Source organism: Acanthisitta chloris, unplaced genomic scaffold, assembly GCF_000695815.1.
Source record: "Acanthisitta chloris isolate BGI_N310 unplaced genomic scaffold, ASM69581v1 scaffold2187, whole genome shotgun sequence".
Taxonomy (NCBI): Eukaryota; Metazoa; Chordata; class Aves; order Passeriformes; family Acanthisittidae; genus Acanthisitta; species Acanthisitta chloris.
The window spans coordinates 16,089-37,399 of record NW_008681872.1 but is presented as its reverse complement, the minus strand read 5'-3'; the positions used below and the strand labels follow the sequence as shown (position 1 = coordinate 37,399).

Here is a 21,311-nt window from a genome sequence, read left to right as displayed (position 1 = left end):
TCTGACCTTCTATCCCTTCCTGAACCAGATAACAGACTGTGGGTTTGGAGAACGCTGTGGCCATTTGACTGCAAAAGCCCTGCAAGGGACATTTGTTTGTTCTCTTGACAGCAAGGCTGTACACTGCAATGTCCAAAGAAATAGTAGCAGCTTAAACTGCAATTGTGCTCATCTCACATCTTCAGTTAACATGGATTTTGCGATCTATCCTCGCTTCTGATTTTCAAAGTCTTTCAGAATAGAGGCTTTGAACCAAGGAAAGGATTGGGAGTAGGAGGTGACTGTAGCTGTATTGTCAAGGTGGCTAGAAAATATGCAACCCTGAGTGAGAGGTTCTTAAAATCTGAATTTATGCATGGGTGACATGTCTGCACATCAACCATGAGGTGCAACATCATAAAGAAATCATAGGCTCACATGTGCTTATACTTTAATGTATGCTGACCTTAAATTTTGCCCTTTTCTCTGTTGTAGAAAAGCATATTTCTTGGTTAATGGTTTCTTGATGCGTCTTTCTTCTACTTTTCAGAGAAACTGTTGTCACTTCTACCAGAGTATGTTGTTCCTTATACTATCCATCTTCTAGCTCATGACCCAGATTATGTCAAAGTCCAAGACATTGAACAACTCAAGGACATCAAAGAGTAAGATTACTTTGAATAGTGTTATTTCTAAATTTAAGTGGAATGTTAATTCATTGTGGTACCCTGTTATACTGTCCGGTGCACATAATGATGGCAGTTACTGCTGTAAAATGTTGTGAGAAATAGTATGGATACTTTTTTAGTACTCTGGGATATTTTACAGAGGAACCCTTGACCTTCTGCTCATCCTGCTTTTATTTCTTTTTCCCAGAGTTACACTGGTTCGAATCCATAATACTAGTAAAACCTACACTAAACCACTTTATCAAATGTGCATTTTAAAGGAGTTTCTTTTGTATTTTTATTGATGTGGAGTGCTGCATTTCTCCTTTAGGTGCCTGTGGTTCATACTGGAAATACTGATGGCTAAAAATGAAAATAACAGTCATGCATTTATCAGAAAAATGGTAGAAAATATCAAACAAACTAAGGATGCTCAAGGACCAGATGATCAAAAAATGAATGAAGTAGGTGATACTTTTTGGTTGGAAATTGCCTTTAGTTCTGGCCTGCTTATGGAAAGGAGAAGCTTTTTGTTTATACACCAGCTTTAAAATGCCTTTCAATAGAATTGAATGTATGAGATGATACTTTATATACTGTAATGACTATATTTATCGTAGTTCAGTTGACAGTTATTTTCCTGTGCTTTAGTAGTTCTTGCACATTTACAAAGGAGTTGTAATAGTTTTCAGTCCTTCTCTTTCTGTCTTGGTAAGATTATTAAATACTAACTTTAAATAGATCTAAACTATGACTTTTGCTGTTTAAATTGTCTACTGAAGTTCTTTGTAATATTTAATTTTCAAAGTGCAAGTGTAAGCTTACTATAGGAAGAAAAATATTTATGCTTAGATGTCTCTGGTGTTGTGTAGTGAATGTATCAAACCCTGTTTTTGCATCACATAATGTACAGATTTGTCATTTCTTTGCTTTTCCCACAGAGATGAGTTTTGGGTGGTGGGTGTGGGTGTGTTTGTTTTAGCTTTGTCCTAGAAACTATGGCAAACACTGTTCTTAAGTGCAGAAAGATCATGAAAACAAGCTGTCTTCAACTGTTAGACCTGCAGTGCTTTTCTTGCCTCTCATGTCTGTGTTTCAGTACCTTGTGAGACACTGTTCAAGATGCAGGCCAGTGTTAAATATTGAGGATGACTGCTTTTAAACAAAGTTCTTGTAGTTCTGTGCTCAAAAGGTACACTGTCTTTCGTCAAGATTTACCGTGAACTTTTTAAAATGTTGTTTGTTTTTTTAATTTTATTACTTACAGAAACTATACACAGTCTGTGATGTAGCAATGAACATCATTATGTCAAAGAGTACAACATACAGTTTGGAATCCCCTAAAGACCCTGTACTTCCAGCCAGATATTTTACTCAACCTGACAAGGTATACCTTGGCATTTAATTTTTCAGAGATAAATCAGCTTAAGTATTTGTTAATTCACTGATTGTTGCTGTGATTCCTCACCCCTCTTTTCTTTACAGAATTTCAGTAACACCAAAAATTACCTTCCTCCGGAAATGAAGTCTTTTTTCACTCCTGGAAAGGTAGGTATGGTGTAGAGCGTTGTGGGGTTTTGCTTTTGGTGCTGTTTATGGTTTTGGTTTGGCTTTTTTTGTCAGTGGTGGTTTTGCTTGTTTGGTTTGGTTTGGTTTATTTTGTTGTGTTGCTTTGTATGTTTTTATGTTGTTTTCTTTTTAAGAAACTAACCTGTAGTTAATGAAATACTTTTAAGAGAAGAGACTACTACTTTCTGCTACTTCCTATGCTGGGTTGTGGCAATAGTAGGTAAAGCCTATTGCCTTTAAAAGGAGAGAGTCAAAAAAACATCCCCAAACAACCCATAATACTTGACAAGTTTACAGAATGGTTTAACCCTGTTTTCTGCAGAAGACTACAATGTTGCATATGAAGTGACAGCTATGAAAAACTCCAATAGAAATTATTTTTAAAATCACATAATTAATCCTAGCCAAAGCTGAATACCATTTTGCAATATCTTACAAGATAACTGACTGTTCTACAGTTATGTTAATTTGTTCTTTCTAAATATGCATTGTATTGAATGGTAATGTTCTTTCTTCACTGAAACTAATCCAGATACTCCTTTAGAATAAAATCGAAGTCTAGTAAAGGAAAAGATGAATTGTGATTTTGATCTGGATTTGTGTGTCCTGTTCTAGATGACAAAGAACATAAATTTGCTACCTTGCAAAAGAAAGAAATGGCAGCATCTTCGTTACCCTTAACTTTGCTGTTGAAGCTTTAGCTGGAAGATAGTAACTTACTAATAAAGAAGGAATGCAAGTTAGGAAAAAAAGCAAATTAGCATCTTTTTGAGAAGTCAAAAGCCAACATTTATGGATTGGAATAGATCATCACTCTGTTGCGCATTGGAGTGTTTGAAGTCCGTGGATTAGAGACTGGCTTCTTACTGAAGACACAAAAGTTTTTAAAAGGGACTGGTTTGTCTTCCAATTTTTGATCAGTAGTCAATATTAAGTGTTCTAATCCAGTTCATAACAAAAAACATTCTTGCTGGTTTGTCCCAGACTTACTATATTAAGTGTACCATGACCATTAAACAAGAAACCAGGTTTATGCTATGATAAAAGATCACAGAATGTTTGAAGTTGGGAGGGACCTCTGGAGATCATCTAGTCCAGAGCCCTTGTTCTCTGAGACTTTCCTCCTATGAGATGAGAAATGCGGTGACCCCTTCTTTATCTTGGTGGCATTTTGCTGAACTCTCTCCAGTAGCACTGTATCTCTCATATATCCTAATTGAAATTCTTTAGCTTTTATACTGTTTTAAATTTCTAGTGCCAGGTACTGTAGCTCCTTTTTTATTGTTTCGAAATTTTGTTACAAACAGCAAAAGTGTATTTGACCAACAAATTTTTAGTTGCTTCACCATCATGAGGGGTAACATGAAATGGAAGTTGGTCTAGGGAGTCTTAATTTGGGGAATGAAAGACTGGCTTGAGTGGATATATGCAGGGAACACGGTCTGAGGGCAGTAAGGTGCTGAATATAGGTTCTGTGGTAAGGCAGGAGCTGTTAGCCCAGGCCCTGTTAATCCCTCCTTAGTAGGAAGTCCAGTTCAGTGTGAATTTGAAACTCTCTTTGCTTTTGCGATCTTTCAGCATACTCTTCATGATTGTAATTAAGTTCTAAACTAATAGATGTACATTGTTAAACTGGATTTTGTTCTCCAAGGTTTATTTTTTGCAAGAATGAGCTGTTTTTCCTGTACTCAGTGCAGAATGAATCTCTAAGTGTAAAATTCCCTCTGGTTATAAAAGTATAACCAGCACCTCCATGGTGCATAGCTCTGAAAAAGGAACATTCAAAGATGATGTGAAATGCACGTTGAAACTTTTTTTAGCTGTGACTAACTTTAGACATAGCTCGAATCTAATACTGAAAGAGAAGATGGATAAGAAGAAATGTAGGGAATGGTCTTTAATTCAGTATTTTTGTACATGGGTGTTTGGCATAGATGTGTATTCTTTTTAGAAGTAACTGAACTTCTTCTCAAAAATTAGTATGAGCTGGAGGCATTTGGAATGTCTGAAAGATCATCCAGTTAAACTAATAACCTGAAGCTCACCAGGTTTTGACTCTTATTAAAAGCTTAACATTTTTAAGTCTGTGCATGAAATACCAGAATATTTTTCACAATATTTGACGTGAGATTCTTATTCATTCCCAGTTGAAACTAATGAGACTGCCATTGCCATTACACCTAAGCCAGTTTAATGTCTTCTTTGCCAAAAGGGCAGTCATACTGCTCTCTCTGTTTTGCTAGTACAGGTGCTTATCTGATCCAGATGGTGAGCTGGTTCAGGCAGATAGATCAGCAGAAAGCACACTGTGCACAAAATGCTGAAGTGGCTTACTGCAAGGTCAGGTGAGCACCCAGTACTACTAATGAGGAGAGGACAGAATAGAAGGGGAGAGAGAATACCAGTTTTGATGGCAGCTATTTGATTACATCTTTTTTAGCTTCCTTCTTGTATCTGTTGTAGTTTTCATATGAAAATGTTTATCACTTTGTGTTAAAATTAACATAATGATTGCAGGAAATGAAATCTGTGAATATTTTATGCATATAGTACATGTTAACAGTATCTAAACATGTAGCTTAAAATAAAGGAAATATATTTTTGGTTTCAGCCCAAAGCAGCCAATGTTCTCTTTTTTAGCTTCCTTCTTGTATCTGTTGTAGTTTTCATATGAAAATGTTTATCACTTTGTGTTAAAATTAACATAATGATTGCAGGAAATGAAATCTGTGAATATTTTATGCATATAGTACATGTTAACAGTATCTAAACATGTAGCTTAAAATAAAGGAAATATATTTTTGGTTTCAGCCCAAAGCAGCCAATGTTCTTGGAGCAGAAGCCTCTTTCTTTTAAAGCAGTCTCAATCCAAATCTTCACGAATGGAAACTGTAAGCAATGCCAGCAGCAGTTCAAATCCAAGCTCTCCAGGAAGGATCAAAGGGAGGTTGGTAGACAACAAAGGAGCTTTGATATTTCAAATATTTGTAATGGAAACTTTAAATATTTCCATAGCATTTTCTAAGTGAAAGACAGAGTTCTATTATCTAATTTTGAAGTCAATTTATAGTACCACATTGGTATAACTGAAACCATAAATTTGGCTTTCTAACCCCAGAAATAAATTTGCTTTTAACAAAATAAAAACCAGAATCAAATTACATCCAGAGCTGGGGCTGAAGGAGGAAAAGAGCCTCATACGTTTCGGGTTTTGAGGGCAAGGTTGGGGTATTTGGTGGTTTTTAGATAGGTAGACATAGACCCACGCACATTTGTATATGTGTGTGTGTGTGTGTATACACACAACTGCAGCCCCTTGCTGTTGTGTTAACAACACATCACAAGCAGTAAGGAACTGGTAGGCCATTGAGGTTATCTTGCATGACTTCCACCTCTAGTCCTGCACTTTGCTGGACTTTGAGATAAACAGTTTTGGATTTTAGATTCATTCTGTGATGAAGAGGTGAATGTACTGTAATGCTATACAGGTCATCTTCTAGTTATCTGTCTCTAAAAATACAGCTTATTTTGTGTCAGTTTTAAAGATGGTTCATCAGTTACTGTATCTTCATTTTTTTAACTGAAAGTCACATTGTCATTAATTTTTTTTCACAGACATTGAGAGATTGCATAGCCCTCACTATTCGTATTTTTTTCACATTCTTTCAAGACTGTGAGGAAATATTATGCTTGAGTATAAGACTTCTCATTTGGTACTTTTGTGGCTGTTGAATAGGTAATAGTAACTTTAAATGTAGTGCAGTGTTTTACAAGAAATATTTCTCCACTAAAAGGTCTGCAGAAGGGCTTATTTCTTACTAGTCATGCAGGTTCACATGCTGAAATGCATTATTGGCTAAAGACAGGTGGAATCCAGACTCTTCTCTATATCCAGCAAAATGAATCTGAGATCAAATTTTTAGAAATGCTGCACTCACAGCCTAACATGTTCTGTCATCTTCATGATCTCTCCAGTTCACCTAAGCTAAACTGATGAGTATTTTGAGTGGAGATGCCAAAGATGAAGAGAAGTGATGGTAATGATTCAGTATGCATGGTATTTCCAATTCAGTCTGTCTCAACATACACAGGCAAATTTGCATCTGTTGAGATGATGTGTAAAACCTAAGCTTCTGATTACATCAGTTATTAAACTTGTAGGAGTAAGAATGTGTTTCACTTGCTATGCAGTGCCTAGGCCAAGGAGTTAAAGGTTTGTGTATTTGAAAACCACTTTTCATTTCAGCACATATTTCTTTTCATTAAGAAAATGTGCACTGTTACTTAAAAATGTTGTTTCTGCCTGCCCCAGAGCAGATTAAGCAAAATGACTTCTGTATTGGCTTTTGTGCATTACCTTTTGTCTGTGGGTCTCAGTGTCTTACATTTGCAGGAGGTCCACATTTACCTTTGTAGAAACTAAAATAGAAATGAAATTGCTGCTGTAAAAAACAAGAGAAAGCAGAGGGATGAACAGGTCTCTGAAATTGAACTCTGCTGGTTTATTGCCCACACTGCATCATAGCAAAGTGTGGGTGCTTTGACTGGTCTGTCTGTGGGGATCTTCCATTGGGATAGGAAAATGCCTGCAAATGTATACAGATGTGCAGATTTCTTGCAACTCAGTAAGGCAATGCCTTCTGTTTTAAAAGCCTGCTTATCTTTCCTAGTGAAAAAAAGAAAGTTCAACATAGATTGAAACCTTTGACCTGAGACTTAGATGTTCTGGCTTGTGATATGTGATGGCTATAGTACCCAGTGAAAGGTTCCTTCTGCCAGTTTGTTCATGGTTTAGTAATAGATTTCTTATGAAGATTGTTGTTCTTAGTATTTTTTTTCTAATGATTGCCCAGTGTATTATAATAATGATGGGAATATATGTTTCTTCATTCTAGGCTTGACAGTACTGAAATGGACCACAGTGAAAATGAAGAATTCACACTGACTTCACCCTTACCAGGGAAAAAAAGTGACAAAAGGGACGACTCTGATCTTGTAAGGGTGAGCTGTTGGGTTGCATTGCATTGCACATGTTTCCTTTTATGTCACCAGGATGTTAAGATACAAAATACCTACCACCGCATTAATTTTTATCATTCAAGAAAATATGCTGAAACGTGAAACTGAGTTTATACTGTAAACTACTGGAAAACTTGTTTGGTGTTGGATATGAAAATTGAATAAAAACAAGATTCAGTTCCTCTTTTTCATAGAAGTGTATGGGTTGGAAAATACCTTTAAAGGTCATCAAGTCCACCATTAACCCAGCAGTGCTAAGGCCACCACTAAATCATGCCCCTCAGTGCCACATCTAAGTGTCTTCTAAATACCTCCGGGAATGGTCACTCCACCACTTCCCTGGACAGTCTGTGAAGCTGTGTGCTCTTACCCTATTCCTTGTTACTTGGGAGAAGAGGTGGACCCCCACCTCGCTACAACCTCCTTTCAGGTAGTTATAGAGAGCAATAAAGTCCATCCTGAGCCTCCTTTTCCCCAGGTTAAACACCCCCAGCTCTCTCAGGAGCTCCTCATCAGACTTGTGCTCCAGCCCCTTCACCAGCTCTTTTGTCCTACTCTGGATGTGCTTTCAGCACCTCAGTGTCCTTCTTGTAGTAAGAGGCCCAGAACTGAATGCAGGAGTTGAAGTGTCAGCCTCACCAGTGCTGAGTATAGGGGGAAATCAGTGCCCTGGCTCTGCGGGCCACACTACTGCTGCTAGAAGCCAGGATGCCTTCTTGGCCACCTGGGCACACTGCTGGCTCATGTTCAGCCACTTCAGCCAGCACCCACAGGTCCTTTTCTGCCAGACAGCTTTCCAGCCACTCTTCCCCAAGCCTGTAGCACTGCAATGTGGGATTGTTGTGACCCAAGTGCAGCACCCAGCACTTGGCCTTGTTGAACCTCGCCCAATTGGCCTCAGCCATTGATCCAGCCTGTGCAGATCCCTTTTAAGAGCCTTCCTGCCCTCCAGGAGATCAACCCTCTCACCCAACTTGGTGTCATCTGCAGACTGACTGAGGGGGCACTCAATCCCCTTGTCCAGATTGTTGATAAAGATATTAAACATAACTGGCCCCAATACTGAGCCCTAGGGAACACACAGTTGACTGGCCACTAGCTGGATTTAACTCCATTCACCACTACTCTCTGGGCCTGACCATCTACACAGTGTTTTTTGACTCAGCACAGAGTGCACCCATCCAAGCCATGGAAAGCCAGTTTATTCAGGAGAGTGCTATGGGCAACTGTGTCAAAAGCATTGCTGAAGTCCAGGTAAACTACATCCACAGCCTTTCCCTCATCCACTAAGTGGGCCACCTTGTCATAGAAGGAGATCACGTTGGTCAAGCAGGACCTGACTTTCATGAACCCATGCTGGCTCTCTGTCAGCTCAGGAAGCTGGGTACCCAGAGAACTACTGGTTATACTATTAAAGACTGAGGAAAAGAAGGGCTTTGTCTACATTACATTACCATTGCATCATACTGACAACTTATTTCAGCTGTCAAGATGACCAGTGATGATTTGCAGGATATTGGTAGTATTGGCAGGGATAAAGTTTACTAGAGCTAGGTTAATGAGATTTAGTCCACGATGCGTTTGTTCTTGGGATTTGTTGATAAAGCATTTGGCACATTGTTCAAGTTTATAGTTTCCTTGGACTTTGTTTCCCAAAATACAGTAGATAATTATTTTAATGGCTGCATAATGTTTGCTTGAAATACAGCGCTAGAAGAATTAATTGGATTAGTTTGAGAATGATTATTTCTACTGGATTTTGTGGGAAGTGCTTTAATCTGTCTGAAATTTCATGTTGCCTTCTGAGGTTATAAAGGTCTATCATACAAGCCTCGTTTCAGGCTTGTAGCTAGCAAAGTGATAGTACCTCATTACAGTGGTGATGCATTATAATTCTTCCTAAGGCACATTCTCCTTTTCCAGCCAGATGTGTTTTGTTTTCAAGGAATAGCATCTGTTTCTTCTCTGGTTATTTAGAATACCAAGAGGGCATCATGATTTGATATTGGATTTAGAAATTCAAGGAAGGATTATCTGAATAGTCATATGGATTCTGTTTTCTTCCATGCAACTTGTACTGCAGTGAAGGCAGGAAAATGCTTGGTTCTAAATGCCAGGTACCACAAGTAGAAGTTGCAGCATGACTTTAAAACTGTCTGTGTTCAACGCAGTCTTCAACATGCTTTTAGGGCAAGTGAAGTAGCTCACTGATACTTATAGACAAATGCAATCCAATATGACTTAAAATAGTCTTAATGACTGACAGTGCCATCCAGAGGGACCGTGGCAGGCTTGAGGTGTGAGCCCATGGGAGCCTTAAGAGGTTCAACAGGTTCAAGTGCAAGGTCCTACACCTGGCTCAGGGCAATCCTCAGTACAGGATGAGGGATAAAAGGATTGAGAATAGCCCTGCAGGGAAGGACTGGGGGCACTGGTGAATGAGAAACTTGAACATGAGACAGCCATGTGTACTTGCAGCCAAGAAAACCAATGGTGGGTGTGAGCCCATGGGAGCCTTAAGAGGTTCAACAGGTTCAAGTGCAAGGTCCTACACCTGGCTCAGGGCAATCCTCAGTACAGGATGAGGGATAAAAGGATTGAGAATAGCCCTGCAGGGAAGGACTGGGGGCACTGGTGAATGAGAAACTTGAACATGAGACAGCCATGTGTACTTGCAGCCAAGAAAACCAATGGTGTCCTGGTCTGCATCGAGAGTGGCCAGAGGGACCGTGGCAGGCTTGAGGTGTGAGCCCATGGGAGCCTTAAGAGGTTCAACAGGTTCAAGTGCAAGGTCCTACACCTGGCTCAGGGCAATCCTCAGTACAGGATGAGGGATAAAAGGATTGAGAATAGCCCTGCAGGGAAGGACTGGGGGCACTGGTGAATGAGAAACTTGAACATGAGACAGCCATGTGTACTTGCAGCCAAGAAAACCAATGGTGTCCTGGTCTGCATCAAAAGGAGAGTGGCCAGCAGGTAAAGGGAGGTGATTGTTGGCATCTACTCTGTTCTTGTGGGACCCCCACCTGGAGTACTGTGTCCAGGTCTGGGGTCCCCATTAGAAGACAGATATGGAGCTGTTAGAGTGGATCCAGAGGAAGGCCATGAAAATGGTCAGAGAGTTGTAACACCTCTCCTATGAGGAAAGGCTGAGTGCGCTGGGATTGTTCAGCCTGGAGAAGAGAAGGCCCTGGAGAGATCTTATTGCATCCTTTCAATATATGACAGGGGCTTTTAAGAGAGATGTGAAAAGACTTTTTACCTGGTCCTGTAGTAATGGGACATGGGTCAGTAGTTTTAAACTGGAAGAGGTTGCATTTAGATTGGACATAAGGAAGATATTTTTTACAGTGAGGGTAAATAACATGGATAGAAATGTTATGGATGTTGTAGCCAATTGTGTTTGATACAGCTGAGGATACAAATGAAGAAGACCTTACACACTTCAGTGTTTTAACTGTGCACCTTTCTAATAGTCTTTCTCTCTTGTCTGATATTTTATATGTAGGTATGTGTTTATACTTTTGCAGATGTTTTTGAACTGGATTTATATACTGGACAATCTAAGACAACTTGTGTGACTTGAAGACTTATGTGTCTTAGGGGAAGTTTCTGCATGTGACTGTTTAATATGGCAGTTTTATTTTTTAATTCAAATATTTTTTAATTCTTAGTCAGAAATGGAGAAGCCTAGAGGAAGGAAGAAAGCAGCTATCACGGATTCAGAAGAGAAACTAAGCATAGATGACCTGAATAAACTTGGTCAAGAGCAAAAACTTAGAGGTAGTCAACGGGGAAGGAAGAGACCTGTTGTTTCAGAAGCTGATGAAACACAATGGCAAGAGGAAAAAAGGTTAAAAGAAGATGTGATAGAAAGTGAGGATGAACAGAACAGTCCACCAAAGAAAGGGAGAAGAGGACGCCCTCCCAGAACAAATAATGGGGCAACACCAAAGGAAGAACCACTAGCAAAGTCATCAAAAAGGAGCAAAAAAAAACAAACGCCAGCAGCTGCAGTGGAAGAGGAGGAGGAGGAGGAAGAAAGGCAGACTGAAAACATTGAACAAAAACCAAAAGGCAGGCAAAATAGGACATCAAAAAGAACACAGCAGAGGTAAGTTCATCTTCTTGTACATTGCATATTTTTTATCCTTGGACATTAGTTATAATTTGATGCTTTGCAATTTGGGTCTTCCTCAAAACAGAGCAGAGCCATCTGAAACTAGTACAGTTGAATCAGCACAGTCTACGCCACAGAAAAGACGAGGAAGGTCATCACAAACACCACCAACACAGCAAAAAAAAGTGTAAGTGTTCTAAATCTGTGTTTAGTGAAAATTAAAATTATGCCTCTGTGCCCCCAAGCAAACGTGTACTGAAAATATTTCAGAATATTGTAACTGAGAGTTAAGAAAATAAATTGCCATTGTTATTTCTAAAGTGTTTTCCCTAGCTGGTTCTCCTAGAGCATCTCAAACCAGAGCAAGAGGCTGTCGGTAAGTTTAATGTGCTGAGGTAGCATATAGGTAGCTTTTTACTGGGAGAAAAGTCAATAAAGCACACGCAGGTCTTGAAGATAGGGCTTTATTAGGACTTCAAGGAGAGAAAAGTGCTTCTGTTTGTTTTGGAGACGGAGGAAGAATCAAATTGTCACTATGGTGAAACAGTATTTTGGAGGATGAAGTTTATTATCATTCTTCTTAAATCAGTGTTCACTTTCTAATTTGTGACCTTATTATCCACTTGAATTATTTCCAAATGAATCAGATGTGCTGTGATCGGTGAAGGACAGTAGCTTCTGAAAATTGAGATGCATTAAGCTTCAGAATAAGGTAGACTTTGTGGTTAGCTTTGGTTTTTTTGTGGCTGTGGTAGAAAGCTACAGGTATCTCTACCTTTATTGTAGGAGTATAGGTAATACATGCAAGTAGAGGTCTACGAGTGGTTATTTGCCCACTTGTATCAGAGCGAAGCTTATGAAACAGCTTTGTAAGATACTTTTCTAGAATCTGGTGATAAATTCCTTGAGGCATTACTTAGGCACATGTACCATCTGATGTTTTGTATTACTCTGTTGTTTTTCTAGCGTCTGGGCTTAGTTAGCATCACGTTGATCTTTCTCTGGCAGTGTAATTTGCCTGACCCTGGAGATTTTCCATACCAGAGAACTTTGCCTGAACAAACTTGAATGAACCCTCATTTCTAATTCCAGTTTCACACAGGATCACATGATCTGGCATTTTGCACACACAATATCCCGGTCTTTCCAGTGTTCTGCTTCTGTACCTCAGGTCAGACCTCTCCTGCTCCTTTACTCTCTAACCAGAAACACACGACCCAACACTGTGTGGCTTACTACTGAAGTCACTGCTACACATGCAGTAGAACAGGAGTTGGAAGCTGCTACTGCCATGCAGAGATGACATGCCAATGAGTTATTGTTGGGTGACATGCTATGTGGTGTTTGCCAAAGATGCTTTTTTGTAAATACTTAAGTAGCTTCTGATTCACTTCTCAGTGAAACTGATGAAGTCAGTATGGATTTTTACCCCATTTTCAACAGAAAGTAAACTCTACCACTACCCAGAATTGGTAACAAGCTCGTTCATGTGTATATGCATTGTCCTGGCATGAGGAGCCCAAGTAAGTTAGTTCAGAGTTCTTGAGTCTATTCTAGATTTCATTTTTAAAAAAAAAGTGGTGGGCTGTTTGGGTTTTTGATCAGACCACCAAAATTTTGACTGTTCATTTTCCAAATCTCCAAGGAAAAGGTGAGAGAGTAGTAATTTCTTAGTCTTCAAAGTTCATTGTAGTTTCCTGCATAACCTCTCTACAGCAGTTTTAGCTGAAGGAAGCTGAAAGACTGAGCAGCACTGTGTACCACAAGATCGAGTATATTTAATCCAAGTGCATAAAGCTTTCTGGGTTCCTTGGGGATGAATTTGACGTAATACGAGATGATGACTTATAACCTATTTCTGATAGCAAATTGGGTTACCAATTAGCTTATGTGAACAGGCTAATTTTTGTAATATTTGAAAAGATATGAACCTAACTTGTGAGTAATTCTTCTGTTTCCTTTCCAATTCTGTGGCTTCTATTAGTCTTGGAAGACTTGAGTTGGGAAAATTTGTTATTTCTCAAGGGATATCATGTTGGTTGGTGCTGAAACCCCCCACAATATTGTAATTACTATATGCAATTCAGAGAATTTATCTTGTCCAGATTTTAATGGTTCTCAGACTTGAAAATTCCTACCATATTTGTGGTGTGATGGTGTCAGGGTACAGTTGTTTTGGATCCGTTGAGGTTGAAGTCTGTCTGTCTGTTGTCTGCATGAACAGAGTTTCTGGTTTAATTTCAACTAAAAGGTCACCTAGTTTGGGTGCACCATAACTCCATCTGCAGTAAATGGGGATGATGCAGTGATTTGATTCTGAATTGTGCTAATGTGATGTGGGTGCAGCTGTGTAGTTTTGGATAGATAGGTAGTTCAGGTAGTTGGCGCTTTTTTTTTCCAAAAAGTTCTCATTTAAAACAAATGAGTTCTTTTTGATTGTGGCACAACTCCCACAACTAACACAGGCAATTTAAGATAATTATTTACTGATTGTTCTTGATTATCCTCATTAAGGTATTGTTATCCTGATTATCCCTAGCTCTTAGCATGAGCTAGCTTGGAAGATTTGCATTAAAGTTTATTATAGTGTTAATTTCATAGGTAGCAATATGGATTCTTCTAGGTCTGTAAAAACATACAGGCAATTATTGAAATTTTGTTTTGTATAAACTCCTGTAGCAGAGTGCATCTATTGATGGAACCCAATAGAAAACAAACCAGCATAGTAGTATTCAGTCTCTGGCTGTTTGGCTTCTCTTCACTGGTTAGTGTTGTGTCAGCCTTCTTTGGCCTGTATTCTTAGACTGAAAAGAAAAATCTGCCTTGTCTGTAGAGGTAAAAAACTTTGTACTCCTAGCCTTCTATTATGGAAGAATTTGTTTTCAAATGCTGCTGTCCAGCCTTCTGGTTCCACTTCTGTTCATGTATGGATGAACTGGATAGGTATGTAAGACAGCAGTATTACAGAATGTGAAATTTTAAGGCTGCTGTTTCTGTTAAGTAGAATGTTTGTTCATACAGTTTATACCTTTGCAGACCCATATGCTGTGAAGCTGATCTTTATTTTCCTTCCCATTGTAGCCGTGCAGGACGTTCCAAACAAGCAGCCAGTAAAGAGAATGAATCTAGTGAAGAGATGGACGTATTTCAGAGTAGTTCCCCAGTCAGTGATGACATTCCCCAGGAAGAAGTAATAGAAGAAGAGGAAGTTTCCACAATCAATGTAAGAGAAATGCCTGAGATTTTCTTTGTGAGTCTTTGTGGTGTCCTGTGTATTGATGATCAGAGAATGACTTCTCCTGTTCTTAAAATAACTTCTGTTTTTAGAGCTAAACCTTCGTCCCTTGAAACAAATGAGGTGGTTGTCAGCTGCCACTGTTTTGTGGCACAGCTGCACTGTAGTTTCTCAGAGAAGCTGTATTTCTCAGAAAATACCACCTTTTGTCAGGCATACTGAAGTTTCTGTTCTGTGTAGCCTTTCTTATCTGTCTGCCAGAGTTCTGTAGTATCTAGTAGGAATTATTTTCTGGGTAACTCCTGCCCATCCTTCTCTGCTAGATTGTAGTAGGGAATAAAGTTTCTTTATACAAAACAGACACACGAAATCAATAGTACTGGAAAATAAGTATGGCATCTTGGAACATAATCCTACACCAATTTCTTCCTCTTACCAGCATATACATATATGTTAAAATAAGTTCATGTTTATATTTATTTCATACAAATAAGTTAGCAATATTAGTAGTAATACTGAAGCTTTAACTGTGAATGCCTTCACACATTTGGATGCATCTGATGAGTGCAGCATCTGAGTGTGTGAAAACTCTAAGGAAACTAGGTGGTTTCTGAATATGTTAAGGACACAGGCTCAGTAACATCAAGTGAAGTTATGTCCTGGTCATTGACTGAGACTTGTGTTTGTGATCAAATGTGTAATGAATGCCACTGTATACAGTTACTCAAACATTACTGAGACTGAGCTTTTTTCCCATGATAAAATATATTTGATCTTGAATTTTTCAAAATTCTTCTCCAAAAAAGCATTTAAAATCCTTTTTCTCCAAATAGGTCCGTCGCAGAACTTCCAAAAGGGAAAGGCGATGAGTGAGCATGTAGTTACCAGCCTTCCAGGTGAAAGCTTTGAAGAATGCTTTTAATATAAAGCTTGAGACTGAATGAAGCTGTTAGTGCACAAATGGGGTTGCTGAAAAAAAGACAAAACCTATTTTCCTGCCCCTGCATTTGCAGTCCCTAGGTCACAAGCTTTAGCCACACACATGTTGATATCATTAACTGTGGATTTTTGTGAAGTGTAATGTGCGCTGGCTTTGTAGACATATGAACTAAAGAAAAAACTGTAAATAGTTCTTTTTTTAATGTTTCTGACTTATAAAGTGCGTGTATAGCTTTTATCTGCGGCTTTAAACTGACAGTGTCCCACTGTTTATTGGATCGATTCATTTTATAAAGAACGGAGTTTGTGGAAAATTGATCTCAAGCAATATCTGTCAGTGTTCGTATCTGTACTCTTGTTGACATTTAACTGTGAAAAACAAGCAGTTGAACAAATAGTGCCACTGTCTTTTGCCACTATTTGTCGAGGAGAAGAAGAAAAAAAAGTCTTTTTGTTTCCTCCATGAATATAACCTAGTGTTTACCATCAGGCACCTTCCTATCATCACAGGTGCTAAATTACTTTCTTTTACAGGTGAACAATGTTGCATAGGAGAATACAAGAGATGCAAATTGTGAAAGAAGTTTTGCTTTACACCTCAGTATTGATGCCAGACCTTTCTGGACTTTTAGTGGCATTGAAAATTCAAAGTGGATTTAAAATATTTTAATTTTAAAAGTGTGTTATTAAATAATGTACTGAATACCCTACCCATTTTCTCTTCCCGTATCAGTTTTGATTAATCTACTGTATCAATAAAATTCTGTAACTGAGTTTTTAATAGTGTAGTATGTTAATGTGTATAGATATTTCCTTCTGAACATGAAGTTCACAAAGAGCAAATTATTACTACATTATAATATGAAATCTGATATATAAACGTTAGTGAAAATACAGTTCTTATTACAATGTAAAGTTAATCACAAAGAGAAATTTTATTGATGCAGTGTGTCTTTATAAAGCTGTTCTTGAGAGCCAAGTGTTTTGTATTTTATAGTGAAGTTGCATGTTTATGAAAAATGTGCTGAAAATGGGATGTAATTTTTTTTGGAAACTCGTATCTAGCAGTAGTATATGGTAGGTTGCCTCATGAGAGAACCTCTTATTGAGAGTTTATTGTACCTTTCTGTTTTGTTTTTGGGTTTTGAGCCAATTTTTTTTGGTATGAAGAGCTAAGTTTTGTTGAATAACCAGCTGTTGAGTATTGCAGTCGAGGTATTCAAGATTTGAATGAAGCTCCATTTTTATTTTGTGATACCAGAGAGATGTTGGTTTTTCTTGTTTTGGTTTGGTTTGGTTTTTTAGGTATAAAACAAAAGAGAAAAAAAAAAGAAAAAAAAAAAGGAAGCAAAATACTTAGAGCAGTATCCTGTATGCAGTTTTACAGTTTGCAAAGTGTGTCTTTGAACCAAAATGTATCAGTTACTACACTGTGCTTAGCCAAGCACACATTATAATTTCAGGTGCTGTTCTCCCTCTGGTTCTCTACAGGTGACAACACATGAAAAATCAGTTTCTAGCTTCAGAAAATTTTATCTCATTGAATAATGGAGCATTTTCATACAATCCATCAGTAGATATGTTATAGTTGTAAGGTGACCTGTAAAGATTAGAGGAAAGGGTAATACTAAAACATGGATTTACTGATTTCCAAACTATAAAATCACTAGCAAAGAAAGCAACCGTTGCTATTTTTTCATTCTGCATTTGTTTTGGTACCAGTGGAGAAAAGTATTGCAAACAATTAGATTATTCTGCCTCATGGTAACTTCTCCCCTCTTCCAGTATTTAGCTTTTCAACATTTATACCGACAGATACAGGGGAAATGCTACCTAGAAAGGCAATTACGGTTGACTTGAACTGACTTGAAACTGTTGGCACAACAGAACAAGCTCACTTATGCTTCACCAGTGCAAATGCAAGTTGTTGAAGGTTTTTTTTATGGTATAAAATGATTGAAAAGCTAGCTTTATATTTTCCTCTTTGACAGAAGTGCACTGAAAACATTTATGGAAGATGTACCTTTAAGACCATTTTATACAAAAATATGAAAAATTGATGTTGAAACTGCTGCAGAGGCTTTATGTGCATAAACATGGTTAGGTTAAACTTCATTGAATATTGATGCACATTACTGATCATAATGTTTATTGTAAATTTAAACTATAGTTTTGCAATTTTAATGTTGATTTCTTGGGTTATAATGTGTAATTCATTATTTCTTGAGAAATAGGCACAGCAAATATTTCATTCTTATATTCAAATCTCTTCTAAGTTCATTCTCATCTCATATAAAGAAAATTAATATTTTATGTACTAACATTCTGAGATCTGCATACAGTAGCTACAGTAGATTATAATTATGTATAAAAGATGAATTGCTAACATTCAGTTAGCATGCTCTTCTGCAATGATAATGTTAAGTTTATAAAAATGTACTGTATTACATTAAAAGATCAAATTGAACTCACTGCAACAAGTTCCAGTATGACATTTTTGTGAGATTACCGAAGTGTCTTGCTGTACTTTGCAGCAAATTGAGCTTTTGTGACATTTACTTTTCTTGCTGCAGTGCAACAGGAAACTTCCAGTGATCTGTAGTTCGTATACAAAAACCAAGCAGGGATTGTAATCTTGATACTAATGTTTAAGAACAGTTCACTGATTCCAGAAGCATTGTGGTTTTTCACTTGTCACCGACTGAGATAACGAGTATTTAGGGCTAGCTAATCCACTAATATGAAGGAAACAGACATGAAATTGCTTGAAAGTTCTAGTGTGAGAACACCTGTTCCACCTCGGATGATCTAGAATCCTGTATTGACTATACTTGACTCTGCCTGTTGACTTTATTTTCTAGCAAAATCGAACCCTTTTTCAAATATTTTGACACTTGCTGGTTTTGACGTTTCAATCTGTGTGAACAAAAATCTTAGAATTTACCAAAAGATATTCATATTAAATACATTTTCACCAAAAATGAATATGCTCAATTTGTGAGTACCTTGTAAAACACTTAGACTTGAATATTAAATACATCATTCTAACATAGCGTTTGTCATCTGATATTCTAGAAAAGGCACCACTGAACTTCAGAGAAGTGTGTGTACATTTTTCTTGCTGCTTTTTCTGCATGTGTAGGTTTTGACAGACTGTCAATGTCCACTTTTGTGAATGCACACAGTAGGTTTCGGATCCTGCAGGTTGACATCCCTGTCATTCTGTGGGGTTAATTCTTAAATGTATTCATCCTATGTAAATGCAAGTACAGACCCAAGTACATTATGTTTGAATATTCTCATACTTGTGCACATAGAGTATGTCATGTTGAAAGCATACGAGTATCTTAAAACTATATATCAGAGATACACAAAATTCTGAGTTTGTGGATGAAATAATTTTAAGAACATAGCTGTATTTAAGCATACATATGTGGGTGTGTATACATATATATATTTAGTGTAGAGATCAATACATCTCTACCTCAGCAAAGTACGTGCAGTTCATATTTTACAAAGACTTTTTTAAAAGAGACACATTCAGGTAACCACTGTGTTTGACCAAGGCAGCATGTCTACAAACACACACAAATCATCTGAGTTCTGGATGGCCATCCTGCTAGTCTGATGGTTCTATGATGACCAAAATGATACAGTTCATCTGACCACAATTCACTCTGTCCAGCCATCTGTCAGGAGGAGTAGAACAACCCAAATGCATTCTTGTTTCCTGTTGTGCTCTCAGATTGCCATTCCAGTCTTTACATCTTTGTTGGATGTTGCCTTTACAAAAGATGTTTACTAGTTGCGGTGCAATTTTCTAATGCTGGCAGAAGTGACTTATATCCCACAGACCTAAGCAGACTTCCTGCTGTATCAGTAGGTTTGTCCAGCATACTTAGGACACTTTCATTGCATACAGTACAGCTTCTGATGTTTTGTTGCTAGTGGAAAAGTAAGAAGCTGAATGTTGGCAACTACGATAGAAATACAGAAAAAAAACCATCCAATTTGCTTTAAAGTTCTTCAGATTCTGCTGTGTAAAAGATCTGACCTCTGCACAGTGGTTACTAAGTGCCTCTGTATTTGGGCAGGATAAACATAGGATCATACTGTGTGTATATGCAGTAACTAAAAGATTTCACACTTGCATTTTTTTCAGTGCCACACTACAGTCATGATATGTTCTTTTTAGTAGCACTTTTATTTCTATAATGAAGATGTATATTCTTTTGAGACAGCAGCATCATATCACATATCTATGTGAGAAGAAAGTCTCTCAGTAACAGATTTCTACCCCTGCAAATCAGTATTGCAGTACTCATGGTAAGTTGGAATTAGTTTAACGTAGCTTCTTTGGATAAGGTGTTACAAGATGTTTGATTTGGCTAGCCATGTTTCTGAGGCTTGTGTCCTACCTCTGGCATGTAGATACAAAGGAACGCAGTATTTTGCAAGTCAAAGCAGTATTAGTGAACATTGTACCCGCTTACTTGAAAGTAATTTTATTGTTAAAAAGAATTGCAGTCCACAGATTTGTTAGTGGTTCTGAACAGATCCAGAGAGCTGATGGCTTTAGGTATTAAGTTCTCTAAGATTTAGTAGCCCTAACCCCTACCCACAACCAACTAACCCTAACCCTAACACTCTATACCTAACCCTAATGGCTAACCCTAAACTCTAAAACCTTAAACCTACCCCTAACTCATACTCCTAATGCTAACCATAACCCCTACCTCTCCCCACTACTCCTACCCCCTAACCCTAACACCAACATCCTAACCCTATACCCCTAACCCTGATGGTTAATCCCTAACCCCAATCCTAATGGCTAATGCCTAACCTGTACCCCATAACCCATACCCCCATAAACCTAAAACTCTAACATTCCACCCTGACCCCCTAACCCACTAACCCTAACCAGTACCCACTAAGCCTAACTCTACCTACTACCCCCAACCATAACCCTAACCCTAATTGCTAACCCTACGCACTAACCCTAACCCTATCCCTAAGCCTATCCCTATGCATATCCCTTAACTCTAGCCCTAGCCCTATTCCTATCCTTATCCCTGATTCTGTCCCTATCCCTCTCCCTGATCCCGACCCTATCCTTATCCTTATCCCTATCCCTCTCTATCCCTGTCTCTAACCCTAAACATAAGCTGAACCCTAACCCTATCTCTAGTCCTAACCCACTACCCATAACCCTAACCCTAACCATTACCCACTTCCCACTAACCCTAACCCTATCCCTACTCAATACCCACTGCCCACTAACCCATCCTAACCCTATCTCTAAGTCTACTCACTAACCTTAACCCCAAACTATACAGGCTGACTGTAACTTCTAGCCCCTAATCCTAAACCTACCCTCTATGCCTACCCCATACCCCTATCCCTTCCCCTAAACCTAAAACCCTAATCCTACCCATTTACCCATAATCCTCACCCCTAACTCTAATTGCTCACCTCTACCTCTAACCCATAACCCTACCTCATAACTCTACCTCTAACCCTACCCTGGCCTGTAACCTGAAACTCTACCCCTAACCCCTGACCTTAGTCCTAACCCTAATGGCTAACCCCTAACCCGAACCCCTATCCCCCCCCTTTTTTTTTCCCCTTGTAGAACCCCTTCCCCTCCTCCTCCTTCCCCAGAGAGGACAGCATTGTCTGTAGATCAAAGACAGTTGCTCATATTCTGACATGCATATAAGAGAACATGTGAACTTGGTAACAATCTAAGTAGTAGTAACTTCTGTTGATATTATAGTATAAA

The 21,311-nt window shown here is 38.4% G+C and overlaps 1 protein-coding gene across 1 annotated transcript in view; it reads left to right on the top strand.

The window, feature by feature from the left end:
• The window catches only part of PDS5B (PDS5, regulator of cohesion maintenance, homolog B (S. cerevisiae)), an 82,727-nt gene extending 66,428 nt beyond the window's left edge, over window positions 1-16,299 (top strand). The window contains 11 exon segments of the mRNA XM_009078250.1: window positions 530-644; window positions 979-1,111; window positions 1,915-2,034; window positions 2,133-2,195; window positions 5,028-5,067; window positions 5,070-5,163; window positions 7,112-7,211; window positions 10,910-11,349; window positions 11,441-11,542; window positions 14,437-14,578; window positions 15,424-16,299. Coding sequence (XP_009076498.1) covers window positions 530-644; window positions 979-1,111; window positions 1,915-2,034; window positions 2,133-2,195; window positions 5,028-5,067; window positions 5,070-5,163; window positions 7,112-7,211; window positions 10,910-11,349; window positions 11,441-11,542; window positions 14,437-14,578; window positions 15,424-15,459 — 1,385 coding nt within the window. The 3' untranslated portion in view covers window positions 15,460-16,299.
• The last annotated feature ends 5,012 nt before the right edge of the window (window positions 16,300-21,311 follow it).